Below are 22,172 nucleotides of genomic sequence, written 5' to 3'. Positions count from 1 at the left end.
AGTGATGGGACTTTATTGTGAAATTTAATTCTGTTTATCAGGATAAAGATGGAATGTGATTTATACCTGTGATCGTGTGTATGGGGGGGGGGGGGGGGGCTTCTTCTCCACTATGTTGTGTATTAATGAACCCATCAAATTTGCTGTTTCATTTGTTTTTATTTGTAAAATAAAGGAAAATCAAAAATCATTTGAGTTTTTATTGAGGTTCCTGTTCTTGTTGTTACAGTGTGTATCTGTGTTTGTGTGTGTGTGTTTCTGTCTTACAGTTTGTGTGTGTGTGTGTGTGTGTGTGTGTCTTACAGTTTGTGTGTGTGTGTGTGTCTGTGTCTTACAGTTTGTGTGTGTGTGTGTTTGTGTCTTACAGTTTCTGTGTGTGTGTGTGTGTAGTGTGTGTGTGTGTAGTGTGTTTGTGTGTGTGTGAGTGTGTGTGTGTCTAGTGTGTGTGTGTTTGTCTGTGTGAAATGAATTCAGATTAAATGATTTAAATGAATGTGACCCAGGTCTTTATGACATCAGAGGGGGCGGGGCAGGTGTGTGAGTCGCCTCTCTGGATTTTTCCCACAGTTCAGTCTGACAGGATCACAGGAGGGGGCGGGGCCGGCCACTGTTACAAGCCAATGATGTGTGGGCGTAGATTCGACGACAGATAAACATCTGCAGCCAATCAGATAACACAGAGAGAGAGACACCAACAATAACAGGTCCCAGAGGAGAGAGAGGGGCGTGTTTCAATTAGAGAGTGAGAGTGTGTGTCTTTGTGTGTGTGTGTGTGTGTGTGTGGGGGGGGTGTTTGTGTGTGTGTGTCTCTCTCTCACTTTCACTCTTTTGATAGGAAAGCACAGGAAGTTTAATCTGTTCAATCAATCAATCAAATCTTATTAGTATAGTCTCATATTCACAGGTCCCAGTTTGTCTCAGTCTTTAACCAGGTGAGACGTCCTCTGATCTTCAAGAGTCAAACTACTGAGACCTTCAACAGGTGAAGAAGGTGGACACCTCAGAGACACATGTGAGGAGCCGTCTCCCAGGACGGACACTAGTCCAACAGATGTCCAGAGTAACAGAGAAGATCAGAAAGATCAGAGTCTTTACAGCTTTGATTAAACAGTTTGTAGCAGAACTGAAGATCAATGACCTGATGGATTATTGTCAGTAATGGTCGAGTATCTGAGGAGAAATATTATATATCAATCAGACTTGTTGTGATCAGAGTCCGCGATCAGGATCCACCACCACGATCAGATGCCAGAGGATAGGCAGGAGTAGGAAACAGTTGAAGGTGCCATCTTAAGAACTTACGAGCTTGTTCCTGAGGCCAAAGCTCTAGAGGCCTCAGAAGCTTCTAAGAAGAAGGAGATCTGCTTCAGTAGAAGGTGCAAGTCACAGAGGGCAGGACCTGAGGACAACCTGACACAACTAGTCCTGATTGAAAAGTTTAAAAACTGTCCGACGAAGGTTCTTATCTCAATGAGCCAATAGTGAAAACCCTAACCCTTCATCCTCCGAGTCTTCATCCTCAAAGTCTTCCTCAGGACTCATCTGATGAAGACTTGGAGGATGAAGACCAAGGAGTCTTTCTTTGGAGGCTTTCGGGGGGGGGGGGGGGGGACACAGAACGCTGCTCTGTGTCCTGTTATTTGAATGTGTGTTTAATTTCCGTCCCATGATGAAACAAAGATTAAATAAAATATTAGTGATTTTGAGTGAAACAGGTTTTTATTGGTGGTGAATTTATCAGAACACAGATTCATTTGTTTCTTCACATTTTCTCTTTGAATCTTCGTCACTAAATTATAGATTTTTCCACTCATGCAGCACAGGACCTGATGACCTCTGACCCCTGGGTGGCTCCTCAGCCAATAAGATCAATGCATTCTTTACAACAGGAATGTCATCAGCATAGATAAGAAAATATACAATGAGATTTTGGTCTTTAAACATAAAATATGGAAACTTTACAGACAAATGAAGATATTGTAAACCAGATACAGCAGGGAGGTCTCACTCCCTCTTGATAAACTGCCATCAGAACTTTTATTCTTTAATGTAGACATTACGAAAAACTGATGAAAACTCACAAACCTTGTAGATCCACACAACCTGAACACAAAGGACTACAAGGACCAGAATGCACTGTGATGGATGCAGAAAAAAAGAGTTAACAACAGATTTATTCCTTCATTTCTCACATTAATCGTTTTTCCACAGAAACATTAAATATGAAAACAAGGAAACGTCGACATCAGTTCGTTTCTGTCTTGAGTGTAAGTGCTACGTCACAGTGCGCTCCTCGGTTATACTGCATTTCCCAGCATGCCCCTGCTCGTCGAGTCAAGGACACACTCCCCTCCATCAGCAGAGATGATGGAGGGATGATAAAAAGAGATGACAACAAAAACCATGAAGGATGTGATGAAGATCTTCACCTCGACCACATGGTGTCGCTGTTTGTCCTTCACAAAAGATTCAGCACCAGTGGAAAAGGCCATTTGATTTGTATTCTGCAAAGAAACAAGGTGACCCCCCCCCTTGTACATTGAGGGGTGGGGTTAGTGCTACACCTATTTTGAGTGTCTTCAACCCCCCCCCCCCCCCCCCCCCCGCACACACTTAAGAAACAATGAGTAGATAAATCAAAGTCTTTGGCAGATTTACAGGAAAGAGGCTGGAGGTGGACGATAGATATAGACAGACAGACAGAGAGAGAGAGAGAGAGAGAGAGAGAGAGAGAGAGAGATTGACAGAGAGAGAGAGAGAGAGACAGGGTGAGAGAGAGTAAGAGAGAAACAGAGAGGGAGATAGAGGGAGACAGAGACAGAGCGAGAGAGAGACATCATCTAACAATCAAAGAAGGAAACAAATGAACATTAAAGTCATGTTTGTGTTATTTTTGTATACAAAAAATAAGACATGATCTTGTTCAGTTATAAAAAGTCAGATTTGATCTTTAACTTCACCTCCAGCTTTGCATTTAAATGTTTTATTTAATTTCTCCATTACTTCTTTGTTTTAATATTTGAAAATTATTTATTTTGCTGTAAATAAAGTTCAAATAAGGTTTAAATTTAATGAAGAATTTTTGTTGTGTTAATATAAAATAATAAGTTTTAATTTATTTAAAAAATGAACAGCTGTGGTATTTGGAGCCACCTGAGCTCCAGGCTCCTCCCACCATCAGTCTCTGCCTCCTGAGTGGCTGAGCTGCTGAGTTGACCTCAGATGAAGGTCAGAGGTCGGGGAGACGTGTTCCTGCCTCGTGTCCGGTCTGTCAGAGCGACAGGAGGAGGATGAGGAGGAGGAACTATGACGAGGCGAAGAAGAGGACGAAGAGTGTCGCGAGCAACATGGTGAAAAGCAGGGAGAGGCGGGGCATGGCGAGGACGCAGCCGCCGGTGGTGTCGTCCGTCAGAAACGGCTCCGGAGACTCGTACACAGAGTCGTCTGCAAGACAGGAAGCCAATCAGGTGCTGTCTCTCACGACCAATCAGAGGACTCGATACATCAGATTCAACAGACATACAGAGAGAGAGAGAGAGAGAGAGAGAGAGAGACAGAGAGAGAGAGAGAGAGAGAGACAGATAGATGAACGAAAAGGTGTCTCCATTAAAGAGAGGGTTTACATTGAAAACACAGATAGATAAATATATAATAATGAAACAGTGTTCAGGTCTGTCAGTAGCTCATGTCAGTAGCTCAGGTCAGTAGCTCATGTCAGTAGCTGATGATCCCTGACAGTGACCAGTACACCATGTCAAATGTCCCTTTGGAAACACTTGTTTGTGAACTGTGTCCCTGCTTGTGAAGGACGGGAAACTGAGACTGAAGCTGATCAGATGATCCTGGACACGGTGAAGAAGACGAGATGATGAAGAGCAGACTTACTCGTTGGTTTGACGTAAATCTTCAGCTTCAAACAAGGTTCTCCAGCCAAATTCAGATGAGGAGACGCTGCAGAGAAAAGTTTGTTTTACTCACAAATAACTCACCAATAACTCACCAATCACTCACCAATCACTCACCAATCACTCACCAATAACTCACCAATCACTCACCAATCACTCACCAATAACTCACCAATCACTCACCAATAACTCACCAATCACTCACCAATCACTCACCAATCACTCACCAATCACTCACCAATAACTCACCAATAACTCACCAATCACTCACCAATCACTCACCAATCACTCACCAATAACTCACCAATAACTCACCAATCACTCACCAATAACTCACCAATCACTCACCAATAACTCACCAATCACTCACCAATCACTCATTATTAACTGATAAAATATTCATAATAATTAGTACTCACAGATGTAATATAACTCTCAGATATAGCAGTAATCTCATATGTTACCGTAGTCTCAGATATAGTAGTACTCACAGATGTAATATTACTCCCAGATATAGCAGTACTCTCAGATATAAGGAGTACTCTTAGATGTTACAGTAGTCTCAGATATAGTAGTACTCACAGATGTAATAGTACTCTCAGATATAGTAGTACTCTCAGATATAAGGAGTACTCTCAGATATAGTAGTACTCACAGATGTAATATTACTCTCAGATATAAGGAGTACTCTCAGATGTTACAGTAGTCTCAGATATAGTAGTACTCACAGATGTAATAGTACTCGTGTCCTGGCCGGAACTCGAAGCCGAGGCTAAACGGAGTGAACAGCTGGAACTTCTCGGAGAACTTGAGCGGTCCGCTGGCGCTCAGTGGGCGGTTACACTCCCAGCGTTTGAATCCCTTCCTGCGGTGGTCACACGTGGTGTAACCGTCGTAGTTCACCATGTACAACACGTACTGCTCCGTGCGCTCCGATGACTCCGCCCCCTCGTAGTGCGGACAGTAAACGTCCAGGTAGTCGTTGATCGCCACCTCCACCGTGTACTCGCCCCCGAAGAACCTGAGGAGCAGAACAAGACGTAGAATAAAATCAATTAAATAAAATCAATAACTGATATTAATATCAATCCGAACTCTCAGATATTTAGTTTTTGCTCTAATGACCTAATATGGTTTGTTTATAAATAGTTATTAATAATTCCCCTTGTGTTTGGGGCGTCATCTTATCTTTTTGTTAGTTTGTTTATTTGTTGTTGTGGATCCGTAACATTTATTTAAAGAGAAACAAACAGACACGAGTCACAAGAACATGTTTGTGTTTATTCACTGAGACAACTCTTCATCACTGAGTGTGTGTGTGTGCTTGTGTATGTGTTTGTGTGTGTGTCAGACTGTGTTTGTGTGTAAGTTTTTGTGTTTATGTGTGTCCTCTTTGTCTTTGCTAAAACCATTAGCAAAGTGCGGCTAACTCAGTTAGCTTGAGTGACTAAGAGCTGGAGAGCGGAGCTGCGTCCTCTGACCTCTGACCTCTGTCGTCCTCACGTCACCACTCATCTGTCTAATGGACCCTGGCTCGCTGTCCGTCCCAGCATGCCGCAGGGTCATCTTCATCTACACCCCCATCTTCATCTACACCCCCATCGTCATCTTCATCTACACCACCATCTTCATCTTCATCTACACCCCCATCTTCATCTACACCCCCATCTTCATCTTCATCTACACCACCATCTTCATCTTCATCTACATCCCAATCTTCATCTTCATCTACACCCCCATCTTCATCTACACCCCCATCTTCATCTTCATCTACACCACCATCTTCATCTTCATCTACACCCCCATCTTCATCTTCATCTACACCACCATCTTCATCTTCATCTACACCCCCATCTTCATCTTCATCTACACCACCGTCTTCATCTTCATCTACACCACCATCTTCATCTTCATCTACACCCCCATCTTCATCTTCATCTACACCACCATCTTCATCTTCATCTACACCCCCATCTTCATCTTCATCTACACCCCCGTCTTCATCTACACCACCGTCTTCATCTTCATCTACAACACCATCTTCATCTTCATCTACATCCCCATCTTCATCTTCATCTACACCACCGTCTTCATCTTCATCTACACCCCCATATTCATCTACACCCCCATCTTCATCTACACCACCGTCTTCATCTTCATCTACAACACCATCTTCATCTTCATCTACACCCCCATATTCATCTTCATCTACACCCCATCTTCATCTACACCACCATCCTCATCTTCATCTACACCCCATCTTCATCTACACCACCATCTTCATCTTCATATACACCACCATCTTCATCTACACCACCGTCTTCATCTTCATCTACACCACCATCTTCATCTTCATCTACACCCCCATCTTCATCTTCATCTACACCCCCGTCTTCATCTACACCACCGTCTTCATCTTCATCTACAACACCATCTTCATCTTCATCTACATCCCCATCTTCATCTTCATCTACACCACCGTCTTCATCTTCATCTACACCCCCATCTTCATCTACACCCCCATATTCATCTACACCCCCGTCTTCATCTTCATCTACACCACCGTCTTCATCTTCATCTACACCCCCATATTCATCTACACCCCCGTCTTCATCTTCATCTACACCACCGTCTTCATCTTCATCTACACCCCCATATTCATCTTCATCTACACCCCATCTTCATCTACACCACCATCTTCATCTTCATATACACCACCATCTTCATCTTCATCTACACCCCCATCTTCATCTACACCCCCATATTCATCTACACCCCCGTCTTCATCTTCATCTACACCACCGTCTTCATCTTCATCTACACCCCCATATTCATCTACACCCCCGTCTTCATCTTCATCTACACCACCGTCTTCATCTTCATCTACACCCCCATATTCATCTTCATCTACACCCCATCTTCATCTACACCACCATCTTCATCTTCATATACACCACCATCTTCATCTTCATCTACACCCCCATATTCATCTTCATCTACACCCCATCTTCATCTACACCCCCATCTTCATCTACACCCCCATCTTCATCTTCATCTACACCACCATCTTCATCTTCATCTACACCCCCATCTTCATCTTCATCTACACCACCATCTTCATCTTCATCTACACCCCCATCTTCATCTTCATCTACACCACCGTCTTCATCTTCATCTACACCACCATCTTCATCTTCATCTACACCCCCATCTTCATCTTCATCTACACCACCATCTTCATCTTCATCTACACCCCCGTCTTCATCTTCATCTACATCCCCATCTTCATCTTCATCTACACCACCGTCTTCATCTTCATCTACACCCCCATATTCGTCTACACCCCCATCTTCATCTACACCACCGTCTTCATCTTCATCTACAACACCATCTTCATCTTCATCTACACCCCCATATTCATCTTCATCTACACCCCATCTTCATCTACACCACCATCTTCATCTTCATCTACACCCCATCTTCATCTACACCACCATCTTCATCTTCATATACACCACCATCTTCATCTACACCACCGTCTTCATCTTCATCTACACCACCATCTTCATCTTCATCTACACCCCCATCTTCATCTTCATCTACACCCCCGTCTTCATCTACACCACCGTCTTCATCTTCATCTACAACACCATCTTCATCTTCATCTACATCCCCATCTTCATCTTCATCTACACCACCGTCTTCATCTTCATCTACACCCCCATCTTCATCTACACCCCCATATTCATCTACACCCCCGTCTTCATCTTCATCTACACCACCGTCTTCATCTTCATCTACACCCCCATATTCATCTACACCCCCGTCTTCATCTTCATCTACACCACCGTCTTCATCTTCATCTACACCCCCATATTCATCTTCATCTACACCCCATCTTCATCTACACCACCATCTTCATCTTCATATACACCACCATCTTCATCTTCATCTACACCCCCATCTTCATCTACACCCCCATATTCATCTACACCCCCGTCTTCATCTTCATCTACACCACCGTCTTCATCTTCATCTACACCCCCATATTCATCTACACCCCCGTCTTCATCTTCATCTACACCACCGTCTTCATCTTCATCTACACCCCCATATTCATCTTCATCTACACCCCATCTTCATCTACACCACCATCTTCATCTTCATATACACCACCATCTTCATCTTCATCTACACCCCCATATTCATCTTCATCTACACCCCATCTTCATCTACACCCCCATCTTCATCTACACCCCCATCTTCATCTTCATCTACACCACCATCTTCATCTTCATCTACACCCCCATCTTCATCTTCATCTACACCACCATCTTCATCTTCATCTACACCCCCATCTTCATCTTCATCTACACCACCGTCTTCATCTTCATCTACACCACCATCTTCATCTTCATCTACACCCCCATCTTCATCTTCATCTACACCACCATCTTCATCTTCATCTACACCCCCATCTTCATCTTCATCTACACCCCCGTCTTCATCTACACCACCGTCTTCATCTTCATCTACAACACCATCTTCATCTTCATCTACATCCCCATCTTCATCTTCATCTACACCACCGTCTTCATCTTCATCTACACCCCCATATTCATCTACACCCCCATCTTCATCTACACCACCGTCTTCATCTTCATCTACAACACCATCTTCATCTTCATCTACACCCCCATATTCATCTTCATCTACACCCCATCTTCATCTACACCACCATCTTCATCTTCATCTACACCCCATCTTCATCTACACCACCATCTTCATCTTCATATACACCACCATCTTCATCTACACCACCGTCTTCATCTTCATCTACACCACCATCTTCATCTTCATCTACACCCCCATCTTCATCTTCATCTACACCCCCGTCTTCATCTACACCACCGTCTTCATCTTCATCTACAACACCATCTTCATCTTCATCTACATCCCCATCTTCATCTTCATCTACACCACCGTCTTCATCTACACCCCCATCTTCATCTACACCCCCATATTCATCTACACCCCCGTCTTCATCTTCATCTACACCACCGTCTTCATCTTCATCTACACCCCCATATTCATCTACACCCCCGTCTTCATCTTCATCTACACCACCGTCTTCATCTTCATCTACACCCCCATATTCATCTACACCCCCGTCTTCATCTTCATCTACACCACCGTCTTCATCTTCATCTACACCCCCATATTCATCTTCATCTACACCCCATCTTCATCTACACCACCATCTTCATCTTCATATACACCACCATCTTCATCTACACCCCCATCTTCATCTTCATCCCTCCATCAAGCCTCATTGGAGGAGGAAGAGGAGGAGGGATGTGCTTGGGTGAAGGGATTTGATTGACATTCAGCTCTGACCAATTGAGACGGACCAACAGAGCGAGAAGCCGTCACCTGGCGACCACGAGGGAAACCAGTCAAATCAGAGCTGTCAATCACAGAGAGAGAGTCAGTGCTGAGCGTTGAGTGGGCGTGAAGCGGGGGATCTACTCAGCATAATGCAGAATGAGGGGGGGGGATATGGGAGAGGCAGTGGTATTTAAATGAGTGTTTTACATGACTGGTTTCTGTCATGGAGCGCTACTGGGAGCAGAGTAAAATGGAACTCGTTGGAACTGGAGGTGTCGTGGAAGAGGAAAACAAACATGTTGTTGAGCTACAGCCCAGTAATATTCATAGAAGTCAAAGTATCTGTGAGGAAGTGAATCCTGTGACTAAAACAAGAACATGATATTAAGAGACGATGGAATCAGAAAAGACCTGAAGGACAATAGATCATAATAAAACCTCGGGGGGGAGGTTAAAGAGATGGCTGCTGAGGTAAGAGCAGTGTCCTCTGTGGCTGTGACACAGTTAGCTGGTCAGTGCTGCAGCTGGTCAGTGCTGCAGCTGGTCCTCTCCCATGATGCACTTCTCTATCTCACACACAAACTGTTTTTCTAATCTCTATGATGACATGAAGATAATTCAGGAAATATTTTGCCCAAGGAGCCTTCGGCATGACGATGGGGATGACTGGGATTGACCTACCGAGCTCCTGGTTAGAGGATCACCGCTTTACCCCCTCAGCCACAGCCCTCTGCAGGCGGCGGCAGCATGACCGTGACCAATCAATGAAGGGGGGAGGACCCCACGGGGCCCGGAGGACAAACTGTTCCTGATTGATGAACTGTCCACTGGTCGTCATCAATAAATCAATACATCAACATCATAGTTTCAGATTCTGACATTTGGAGATTTGTTGTGTTGATCAAACTCGTTTCTGTCTGAGCAACATGAGAGAAGAAGTCTCTGAGCTGCAGCGTCTGTCTCCTGTTTCAGACATGAACTAAAGTCCTGACGTGCTCCTGATATGTTCCTGACATGTTCCTGACATGTTCCTGATATGTTCCTGATATGTTCCTGACGTGCTCCTGATATGTTCCTGACGTGCTCCTGATATGTTCCTGACCAGCTCCTGATATGTTCCTAACATGTTCTACAGGTTCTACAGGTTCTGGATGTGAAACCAAATGTCTGAGTCAGTGTCTGTGAACCTCTTCTGGAACCTCTCCTGCAGCCTCCATGTGAAACCTCAGTGAGCCCAAGTGAGAACAAATTAAAGTCAGATTTTCATAAAATCAGAAATTCATCACTGAGCAGATGATGACGAATACTTTTTTTACATTTAATATTTCAGAGATTCTAAAATGAAAATTTCTGGTTTTCAGATTCATTCCATCATCTGATAATTAATAACACCGAAATTAATTTTGATCACTTCCGACATTGATCGATTATTTCAATCATTGATGATAATGATGAGTCAATTACTTAAAAATTACGTAATTTAATATCAATTGACAGTTTTAAGTTTCAGGAATATTCTTATTTAAAAAAATTATATTTATCCCTGATCTGATATTTATATCTCAACACAGACATTAAGAATAAAACGTAAGTACAAAACGGTAAATTAAATTATATTTTATTTTTATAAAATATAAATGTATATTTCTGTTATATTATAAAACTATATTAATATATTTATAAACTGATTATTACACTGCATTTTACTCATCACACACACAGACACACACACAGACACAGACACACACATACACACACACACACACACACACACCTACTACAACAATCCTTTAAAAACTTTATTTCTTAAAGTTCAAACTCTACAAAATGTAGGGTTAATGTAATTCTTACTGACGTTTTATATCTTTGTAATATTTATAGAATAGTGAAACATTTTGAAAACACATATTTTAATATATTATATATTATTATTACCTGTTTATCAGTTAATAAAACCTTAATCAAAACAAAGTTATCGTTGTTAAAATGATTTAATATCAAACAATAACAACAATTCAAGAAATGATAAAATTGTTGACTAAACATTTTTGGGAAATGAAAATAAATTATTATAATACTTCGATTATTACATTATTTTAGAAAATATGGGTGTATAAAGGATCATAATGTATATTTTATTAATATTCGTTGCTGCAAAATAATTCATATTTTGACATAAGATGTTATTATTTCATATTCCAATTTTAATTATCATGAGAAACTGGATTGTTTATTTATTTATGATGATAATTGTCAGTAAAGAAATCAATATCAAAAAATGTATTTGATGAAATTAAACATAAAAAAGTGTAAATATTTTTGTGTAAAGTTATAAATAAATGATTTCTACGTCTTAGGGAAAACGCTTCAGATCCTTGTGGGGTGGGGTGGGGGGAGGGCTGTGGGTTAGTTCTGCTCGGCTGACCATCAGCCCCCCCCCCCCTCCTCCTGTGATTGGTGGACACGCTCCACCAATCACACGCCTCTCTCCACAATGGCTGCATTTCCCATAAATTCCCTGAGAGGACAGAGAAGTCCCTCCAAAGATCCTGCAGCAGCACGAGGTCTCACTCCGACTAAACCTGACCGACCACAACTCAGCGCTTCAGCGACTCGGCGCTTCAGCGACTCGGCGCTTCAGACGACTCGGCGCTTCAGTGACTCAGCGCTTCAGTGACTCAGCGCTTCAGCGCTTCAGACGACTCGGCGCTTCAGTGACTCAGCGCTTCAGTGACTCAGCGCTTCAGGCGAGGACGACCGACAAGAAGACGTCTGTTTTCTTAACTTGAATGAAGACAATTAAAATGTATAAAAAGTGGTGGTGTGATATTTAAACACTGGGACGAACAGATTACTGTCCTGTGGAAGTAAAAGCACTTCCTGTTCCCTCGACCAATCAGAACCTTTCAGTGAGGTCGGGGCCTAAGCAGACCCCCCCTCTGCTTTTATCAGCACAGGACCTGGATTACACAGCCCCAGTGGCTGCTGGGAGTTATATACACGTGTGTGTCTGTGTGTGAGTTAGTGTGTGTGTGTCCGTGTGTGTGTGCATGATTGTCCCTGTGTGTGTGAGTGAGTTTGTGTGTGTGTGTCTGTATGAGTGTGTCCCTGTGTGAGTGAGTGTGTGTGTGTGTCTGTGTGTCCCTGTGTGTGTGTTTGTGTGTCCCTGTGTGTGAGTTTGTGTGTGTCCCTGTGTGTAGTTTCATTGGAGACGGCGACAAACTGTCCAAATCTTTTCAGGCTGAAGCAGCTTCACACATTAGTGACCTGAGCCTGTCAGTCAGAGCAGAGGGACACATGTGACCTCATGACCTCACCGAACAGACACGAGAAGAAGCTTGTTTGTGTTATCGTCACTCGGCCGTCAGCTCTGACCCCCCCCCCCATTCAAAATGACCAATAACAAACAGTGGTGTTTGTTGTTGTCTCTGGGACCTTTGACCCCTGTGCTTTCTGTGGGACGGCTGATCCTTTGTCTGTGATTGGTTAATGAAGGGAGCTGCTGATTGGTGGAGACGGCTCTTTGTCTCTGATGGTTGTGATCACGTCACGCCGCTGAGCGTCTCCTGTCATCCATGTTTGATAAACACTGCTTCACAGGATTTAACGTTAACACACAACGCTGCCTCATTAATCCAACAGGAAGTGGATCTGTCCTGATGGGCAGAGGAGGCGGGTGTGACTGACTGTCGGGGGAGGAGGACGAGGAGGACGAGGAGGACGAGGAGGATGAGGCTTTGAGACTGATATATATACGAGGAGTAGGAAGTAGGAAAGAGTAGGAACTGAGATCATGTTGAAAATACAGAGTTTAAAGGAACTAAACAATAAATTGTTGTAATGTGGATAATTAGAGGAAAATGTTCTGTCTCTGTAAACTACTGTTGCATCAATAATTGTCACCTTTAAGATCTGTGATGAATAATAATCTCATATTCTATAACAAATCAGTAACAGCTGAACCAGTTATGATTAATAAAGTTGTGAGCTGCTTGTTGTACTTCTTGTTTATAGGAAACGACAGAATGTTTGTCCTGGTGTGCTGTCGCTTCTCGCTCTGCTAGCTGCTGCTAGCTGCTGCTAGCTGCTGCTACTAGCTGCTGCTAGCTGCTGCTAGCTGCTACTAGCTGCTGCTAGCTGCTACTAGCTGCTGCTAGCTGAAGAGGACACACTCCGATGTGCAACCTGACGTCTGCTCATCGCGGCTCATCCTAGCCATGATAGTCATGCATGCTAGGCCGTCTAACATAGGCAGGTCCTGGAAGATACATACAGCGTCTTGGCAGTTTAGGAACAGAAAAGCGGAATAGACATTTTTTTACAAGTTTCAACAACACTAGTGATGAGTGACACACACACACACACACACTCCCACACACAAGACGTCTCCTGATGTTGAATCACAGCTGGATTGAAACTCGAGCTTCATGTTTCAGTTGGTGAATGAAGGTTTCAGGGGGAGGGGTTCAACAGAAGTTAGACCGTCCAATCAGTGAGCTAGATGAGACTCTGCACGAAGCTGTGAAATGTGTCCAAACTAATGTTCTGTGAGGAGCGCTGCAGCCTGCAGGGGGCGCTGCTCAAGTGAGAGTGTGAATCAACTTCAGAGTAAAACTCAGGACAATGATCAGATCCAGATGTTTGCAGCTAGACTCCACAGATCCCCCGCTGCTCTCTGATTGGTCAGCCACCCCCACCCCCACAGTCCTCCCTCTGGTTACTGTTATTACGTGATATCAGAGCGTTCAGGTGTGACTGTCAGGGAGTCGCTCACTCATGTTCACGACTCATTTCTGCTTTTATTTGGAAAATAAACAATCGGACGAGCTGATTCGTTAGAAATGTATTTTCGTATTTGAGGACGCGACTCAAAGAGGCTCCTCAGTGTGTGTGTGTGTGTGTGTGTGTGTGTGTGTGTGTGTGAAGCAGCTGCGTTCAGTCATTACTCTGAGGTGAAGTCAGGTGGGACGACTCATTTCCTGTTAGAGGGTGAGAGGTCTCATCCTGAGGTGAAACTCGTCCTTCATAACTCACGGCCGGTATGTCCCACAATGCACTGCTTCCTCGTCCTGAGGCCGCACTGAAGGTTCCAACGTGGACGTGATTCGATGTAGAAACTGTGTTTTTCTAAACGTAGATAAATCTTCTCATTGATTGACTTTTTGAATTTGAACGTCTCGAACGTGTCAGCGAGTTCACGAGGTCACTGATGACCTGAGATTCAAAGCTAAGACGACCTTTGACCTCTCAGCGTTGACAGAGAAGAAGAAAACCTTCACAGTACGAACAATGGGCCTCATTTAATAACAGTAGTTCCTCAGAACATGGGTACGCACAGATGACGAAGGACCGGCTGTCCTGGAAAATGTAAACACACCTTTTAACTGAATGAACAACATATTCAAACAATAATGGAATTTACCAATTTATTGACCAAAGGTATCAAATAACCATGAAACTGACGCCCTTAGTTTTCACGACCCACACAGAACCACAGAGAACCACACAGAACCAGAGAGAACCACACAGAGCCTCAGTGAACCACACAGAACCACAGAGAACCACACAGAACCACAGAGAACCACAGAGAACCACAGAGAACCACAGAGAACCAAACAGAACCACACAGAACCACACAGAACCACACAGAACCACACAGAACCACAGAGAACCACACAGAGCCTCAGTGAACCACACAGAACCACAGTGAACCACACAGAACCACACAGAGCTGCAGAGAACCACAGAGAACCACACAGAACCACAGAGAACCACAGAGAACCACACAGAACCAGAAATGAACCACACAGAACCACAGAGAACCACACAGAACCAGAGAGAACCACACAGAACCATACAGAACCACACAGAACCACACAGAGCCTCAGTGAACCACACAGAACCACAGAGAACCAGAGAGAACCACACAGAACCATACAGAAACACACAGAACCAGAAATGAACCACACAGAACCAGATAGAACTGCAGAGAACCGACAGAACTATGACTTATGATCCTCCAGATGTTTGTAAATCTGATGACTGTTCCACTCCGGTCCAGCAGGTGGCAGTGACACAGAAGATGTGGGCCCAGTTCTTGTAATCAAACACTAAACGAGTTTCCTTTGTAGAACTCAATATGTTGAGTTTTATGGAAACACAGAGAACAGACTGTCGCTTTAATAAATACGTGTAAAATAATAAAATGCATTATTGAGTCTCTTTGGACCTGAAGCATAAAATAATTACCGTGGCAACAGTGAGGCTGCTGATTGGACGAGGGGAGGACATCATAATGTCTTCTCTCTGTGGGACGTCCCACTCGCCTCATTAACGACCCCGCTGCTTCCTGTTTGTCAGAAACCGTCCCGTAGAAATGCGGCGACTTACCACAGCATGTCCACATGCAGCCAATCACAGCGCAGGGAGGGGGGGCATGAGCGCGAATTAATGAAGTGGAGAAACGAGGACGGACGAGGACACAACTTCAAGGACACGCAGAGGGGGACACAGTACAGAGTACATACTATACGCACACTTTACACGTAGTACACACACAGTACACACACACACGCAGAGTGAGGGATAGATTTCATCATCACTGACTCCTCCTCAGCATGAAGGGGCGGAGCCAGAGAAACACGATTTTCACGTCTTTGGCTTCATGTTGTTCTCGATATAACATTGAGCTGATTGGCTCCTCCCTTCTGTCATGTGACCATTGTTCTTCATGTCGTGGTTTGATTCCCACGTCCTCCGCTGTCGACCGCGCTCACGGCGATCCGTACGACCACAAAGACAGACTCACGTCCCGCGGCGATGAGGAGGAGGAGTTTAGTTTCTCTTTGTGAAGAAGACAAGGATGGATGATGAATGACAAGATGAAGGTGTGTTCCCAGCATGCAGTGGGAGTGGAGGAGGAGGACGCCACATGGCGTCGGTTTTGGAGGGAGAATGGGCTCGACAGGTGCTGTTTAAACACTGTGAACACAGCGGTGCAAGGCATCATGGGAGGCCGGAGTGATGGGGGGGGCCGTTTATTTATTCATTGAATACTAAAGTGATTTTCTGTGACTCCGCCCACTGCATCCTGAGATGATGATGGAAGCTGATGATCATTAACCAGGGCGATTATTAAACGTTAAACTACATGACACATTAATACGTTTATTAATGAATCATTAAAATCCAAAATTTTTATCATTTCCCTATTTACACCTGATTTGATCCGTCACATGAATTATAGTCGACAGATTGTGGGCATGAGCTCCCACTCGCCTCCCAGCTGGGGCTCAAACCACCGACTGGTTAACCACCGACTGGTTAACCACCGACTGGTTAACCACTGACGGTGAGCGGCTGAGGTTCCTCGTTTCCTGGTTTGGTTTGAGTCGTGTGTGTCTGGGTTAGTGTGAGTCCGCAGGACACTCAGGAGTTTTGAGTTGTGTTTTTTTTGTGTTGGACAACTGGACTGATTTGTTTGTGGGGTGTTTGTAAAAACCCTGAAGAAGATTCAGTGAAGTTCTCAGGTCAGTGAGGTTCTGTGTGGAACCACATGTTCCTCAGGAGTCAACGAGGCAGCAGAGGGAGAACTACAGCTCCCAGCATGCCTTGGGAATCACTGCAGGTACTAACAGGATAGACAGACTGACAGGAACCCGGAGCTGCCACCCCCCCCCCCCCCCCCCCCACAAGTCATGGCCACAGCAGCCGGCAAGGAGGTCGCCATGGCAACACCCTCCAAGGAGTCCAGATCTGTTTCAAGTGAGAGTTGGGGGGGGGGGGGGGGGGGGTCTGTCAGGAATGTAGACGTGTCCCGAACAATCGGAGACACGCGTGTTCACCTGGTTTCTTATTATTACTTATTGTATATGTATATAAATGTATATATCATATTCAACTGATGTGTTTTAACAAGTCAGTACACAACCTTTACACACTGACACACACTGTGTGGACGAGAGTGAATGAATAGATTCAAAGGAAACAAGGAGAGAGTGAAGGAAATGGAGAGGAAAGGAAGAAAGAAGGGAGAATTAAAAGAAGAAGAATCATAAAAAAAAAAGTAAAAAAAAATAAAGTGATGACCACTGCAGATGATGTATTTATGGAAACAAACATACACACCATGAATTATTACTGGCTGCTGGAAACCATCTACAGACCATCAACCAATCACAGAGCTCTATAACTCTCAGCCAATCAGAGAGCAGGGATCACAGTCACCAGGGTCAAACACCTCTCATCCTGCTTCCTCTCCTTCCTCTCCTCTACCTCTCCATTTCTTATCCTCTCCCTCTCCTGCCTCTTCCCTTTCTCCTCTTCCTCTCCACTTCTTCTCCTCTCCCTCTCCTCCCCTTCCTTTCCTCTCCTCCTCACCTTTCCTCTTCTCTTCCCTTTCTCCTCCCCTCTCCTTCCTCTCGTCTTTCCCTCCTTCTGTCTTCCGTCTTCCTTTCCTCTGCCTCTCCTATTTCTTCCTCTCCTCTTCTCTCCTTCCACACAATCTGAATCAGGATCAGTTCATCTTCGCAGCTCGACTCTCAGTATGAAGTTTTTCCTGATGAGTTGAGCTGCAGCAGAAACACACAGAGACATTAGATACACAACAGCTGCTCACTGTCTGACTTCAGCTTTAAACCACAAACACACATACACACACCCATCAGGAGATCCTGAAACGTAACAAGTTCCTAAAACATCTGCATGTTTGTGTCTGATCAGAACTTCACTCAGAAACACATGAATAGAACCTGGAGGAAGACGGAGGTCAGAGGTCGACCTGGGGTCAGAGTGTTTGGATGATCTAAAACAGCAGGTGTGAAAGGAGCCTCGGACCGACGGAGTAGAACCCAGGTTCTGATCTGAAGCTTCATGTCTTTGATCCATGTTTCCTTTGATCTGTTCTGGTTCCACGTTGTAACTTTGAGACTAAAGAACGATCGTCCTGCGTGAGCACCTGCATGGGCGGAGTCTACCTAAACTTAACTCTGATTGGGTTGTAGACGGTGTCTGACGCGCGGGGGGAGGGGGGGTACTCTTTCAGTTTGAATGGAGGGGATTTATTTGATTGCCATGGTAACGTCATGATGGTATCACTACCAGCATCAGCACCTCCGGGTGCAGTACTCCACAGTAACACATTACTCCACAGTACCACACATTACTACAGAACTACAGTACTCCACAGTACTACAGTGCTCCACAGTACTCCAAAGTACCACATTACCCCACAGTACAACACATAACTACAGAACTACAGTACTCCAGTACTCCACATTACAACAATCCTACCAAGTACCCCACAGCACTACAGTACTCCACAGTACTCCAAAGTACCACATTACTCCACAGTACCACACATTACTACAGAACTACAGAACTACAGTACTCCACAGCACTACAGTACTCCACATTAAATCGTTGGAGGTGAAGACTGCAGCTGCTTCTTCTTCCTCTTCTTCTTCTTCTACTGTTTAATTCTGTCTCTACTTCCTGTGATTGGTCCAAAAGTCCAAACTGTCCAACAAAGTGTTTTCAAACCAACAGAACCAGGTTCAGTTTGATCCAGACCCAGAACTCCTCCTCTGCTCTGAGGAACCGTTCACACCTGATGTTCAGGTTCAGACTGAACTGAAGAGTCTGAAGCTCTGAACAAACCAGGTGTGAACGGTTCCTCAGTCTAGTCCTGAAGAAGCCATCTTGGTCTGAATCAAACCGACCCAACAAGCTATCTCGGATAACATCACTTCCTGGAGGCGGAGCTGATGGTGGCTGCTCTCTGCATCGGGGGTGGGGTTTTCTTTTATTCTGACCAATCAGCAACGACACAGACATCAATATGGGCGGCGGCGATATGATGCTAACAACAGCGGATTGGTTATAAACTAGGAAACAGATTTCTATGATTGGAGGATTGGGACTAGAAGGTTAAACAGGAAGAAGTTTTTCTGATTGGTTCAGTCTGTTCCAGGTCAGAGTCCTGCTCTGCTTAAGTGCTTCAGAGCCAGGCACTGAGCTGTCAATCACCCGGTCCACCCTTCACCCCGACTTCTGGGGGCCGTCTCGTTCCAGCAGCTGCTCCTCCCCTCCTCCCTTGTCATTGTGTCATCTTTTCAGTGAAGGTCTGAGCTGCTCGACCATTTCCATAATCTTCATTTAACACTTGAGATTGTGCTTTAAGAACGCCGCCATCTGCATAATCCCATTAACTCCGGAGCTGCAGCGCCGCGGCCGACACAAGGCCGAGGCAGCCGGGAGGAGCCTCGGCTCAGGTGGAAGAAAGAGCAGCAGAGAAAAGGCAGCTTTAGTTTGTGAATGAATGAAAGGATGAGGAGACAAGGAGAAGGAGCGGCTGTCGGCTCAGGGCGGAGAAGCAGCAGAAGAAAGAAGGAGAATCTTTTCAGACTAAAAGCTTTATCCTGGTGCTGCTGCGTCTTCCCCTCCGTCGGGGGAAAAGTCCGCTTACATAGTTTCCTGTCTCCTCTCGTCCTCCCCCTCCCGCTAAGGAGAAGAAAAACAGATTCACGCTTTCTGACGACAAGAAAAGTAGGTCAGATTTAAATTCAGACAAATCCGGTTGTTTCAGCGCTGACGCTGGTGAAACAGGCTCTAAATGAGTCGAAATCAACACTTCCAGTCCAGGACCAGTTCAGGTCCAGTCCTGGTCCAGGACCAGTCCAGGACGAGTCCTCCTCACATCTGCATCGTCACTTTCCCGTCAGAGTTAGTGACCAAGCTTGTTTTTATAGATCACAACGTTTATGTCAGAAGTGTTGTAGGCAGAAGATTGACCTCGGATCAGATGAGAAATGTTCCTTAACCTGAGAGGTCACTCCACCCGACCCGCTGTCAGCAGACACAATTCAAACGCTCCTCATTAAACTCCACCTTCACATCAGTGTCAAACACAGACTGAGGGAAAACAAAGAAGCCTCCATTTTATTTTAATTAATTTTATCTTATTGTCTGGTTTCCTGAATTAATTCTGACACATCAAATCCACATGAATGTGTTCATGTGGATTTAAGAGAGTTCCCTGTTTTTAAATTGAATTTTAATTTTTTATCTTTTTTTTTTATCTCGCTTGTTTGAAGATGAAAATAATTATTTCATCTAATTCTTCACTTAACTAAATTTATTGATTTGTATAGAAAAGTTTTGTGGAATTATCAGAAAAATAAACGTGTGTTAAGGTTCATCACCATCTTGATCTGGATGATTGATCCACCGTGGAAGGGTTAAACACTGAAGTCTGCTCGACGGCACATTGGCAGCAGCCGCACCTCAACACAGACCAAGGAGTGTGTATGTGTGTGGGTGTGTGTGTGTGTGTCCCAGTGTTCCACAAACACATACTCAGTTTTTAGCTGTCGATAATTTGGATAAACACAAGAGTGAAAACTCTAATCCTGTTAGAAGAACACCTGAGCTGCGGGCTAATCCTGTTTAAACACACACACACACAAACACACACACACACACACACACACACACACACACACACACACACACACACGCACACACGCACACACGCACAAACGCACAAACGCACAAACGCACAAACGCACACACACACACACACGCACACGCACGCACGCACGCGCACACACACGCACACACACGCACGCACACAGACACACACAGCATCAGTCGGACACTGTCCAGGACATTTATTCTGAAAGTCACATGATTGCCGATCCTGTCAAATCCTTTTATTTATTGCTAGGAATCAGCCGATATGAAAACTTGATTGACAGAATAAACAATGAAGAGAAGATTTATGTTTATAGTTTACATTTAAAAAATATTTTTTTATTTTCTTAATTCAGCTGGATATATTTGGTTGTAGTTTTGTTCCCTTTTTTATATTTATTTAAAACAAGGTATATAAAAAGTAAAAAAATATTAAACGTGATGACGTCAGGGTTAAATTTTTTCCTTTTTAATAACTCCATAAAGGTTGAAAAAAATGTAATTGATAGAGAATTTATATAAACTATTTATATGCTTGATAAAATATCTGAAAAATAACATTGATTGAGGGTAACTCTGGAGCTATTTACTTTTAATTTAGTGTTTAATAGTTAGCTCAGATTATATATATATAATATATATGGTTAGGCAGCCAGGCACCGGGGAGGCTTGATGATTTTTACCAGAACAAGAGAAACAGCTGACGTCATCGTTTGTATCGATGATGATGATTTACTCTTCAGTGGATTTTTGATTATTATTCTTTTGCTTTTTCTAATAAAGTTTGAGGACAAGTTGTCATTTTAGTAACATTGTTACACTTCCTGACAGGCAGCTGAAAAATGAAGATATTAGAGGAAACTTAAAAAATATATATACTATATAATATATCTATATACATACACACACATAGTATATATATACATATACACAGGGGTAAATGGCAAATGGTTTGTATTTATAGAGCTTTTCTAATCTTGATGATTCAAAGCTCTTTATAGTAGTTTTACATTCACACATTCACACACACATTCATACAGTGCATCTAATCACAGCACTTTGTTATTCTATGGGGGGGGGGGCATTCAGGGTTCAGCATCTTGCCCAAGGACACTTCTACATGCAGATGGTCAGACTGGGGATCGAACCGCCGACCTTCAGGTTGGAGGACGACCACTCTACCCCTCAGCCACAGCCGCCCATTGTTTGTAGTTTATATCCTGTTCATTAACAATTATAATTGTTATTATTATTGTTATTGTTGCTGTTACTATTATATTATTATTCTATATATTTATTATTAAAGAATATATTATTAGTCTGTTTCTTTATTGGTTTGTTTGTTGTTACAGTCATGTCTGCCGATAAAGCTTCATTGACTTGAACATAAAACTAGTTTTGTATCAC

General features: G+C 43.8%; 1 protein-coding gene across 1 annotated transcript in view; it reads right to left on the bottom strand.

Moving 5' to 3' along the window:
* Positions 1 to 2,637: 2,637 nt before the first annotated feature.
* The window catches only part of LOC133960881 (ephrin-A2-like), a 24,885-nt gene continuing 5,350 nt past the window's right edge, over positions 2,638 to 22,172 (bottom strand). The window contains exons 2-4 of the mRNA XM_062395737.1: positions 4,634 to 4,926; positions 3,886 to 3,951; positions 2,638 to 3,444 (exon numbers count right to left, since the gene is read on the bottom strand). Of these exons, the coding sequence (XP_062251721.1) occupies positions 3,305 to 3,444; positions 3,886 to 3,951; positions 4,634 to 4,926 (499 nt within the window). The 3' untranslated portion in view covers positions 2,638 to 3,304. The remainder of the gene's footprint in view (positions 3,445 to 3,885; positions 3,952 to 4,633; positions 4,927 to 22,172) is intronic.

The sequence above is a fragment of the Platichthys flesus genome, chromosome 9 (assembly GCF_949316205.1).
Source record: "Platichthys flesus chromosome 9, fPlaFle2.1, whole genome shotgun sequence".
Classification (NCBI taxonomy): Eukaryota; Metazoa; Chordata; class Actinopteri; order Pleuronectiformes; family Pleuronectidae; genus Platichthys; species Platichthys flesus.
Note: the sequence above shows the minus strand (reverse complement) of the source record. Positions and strands in the feature narration are given on the sequence as shown.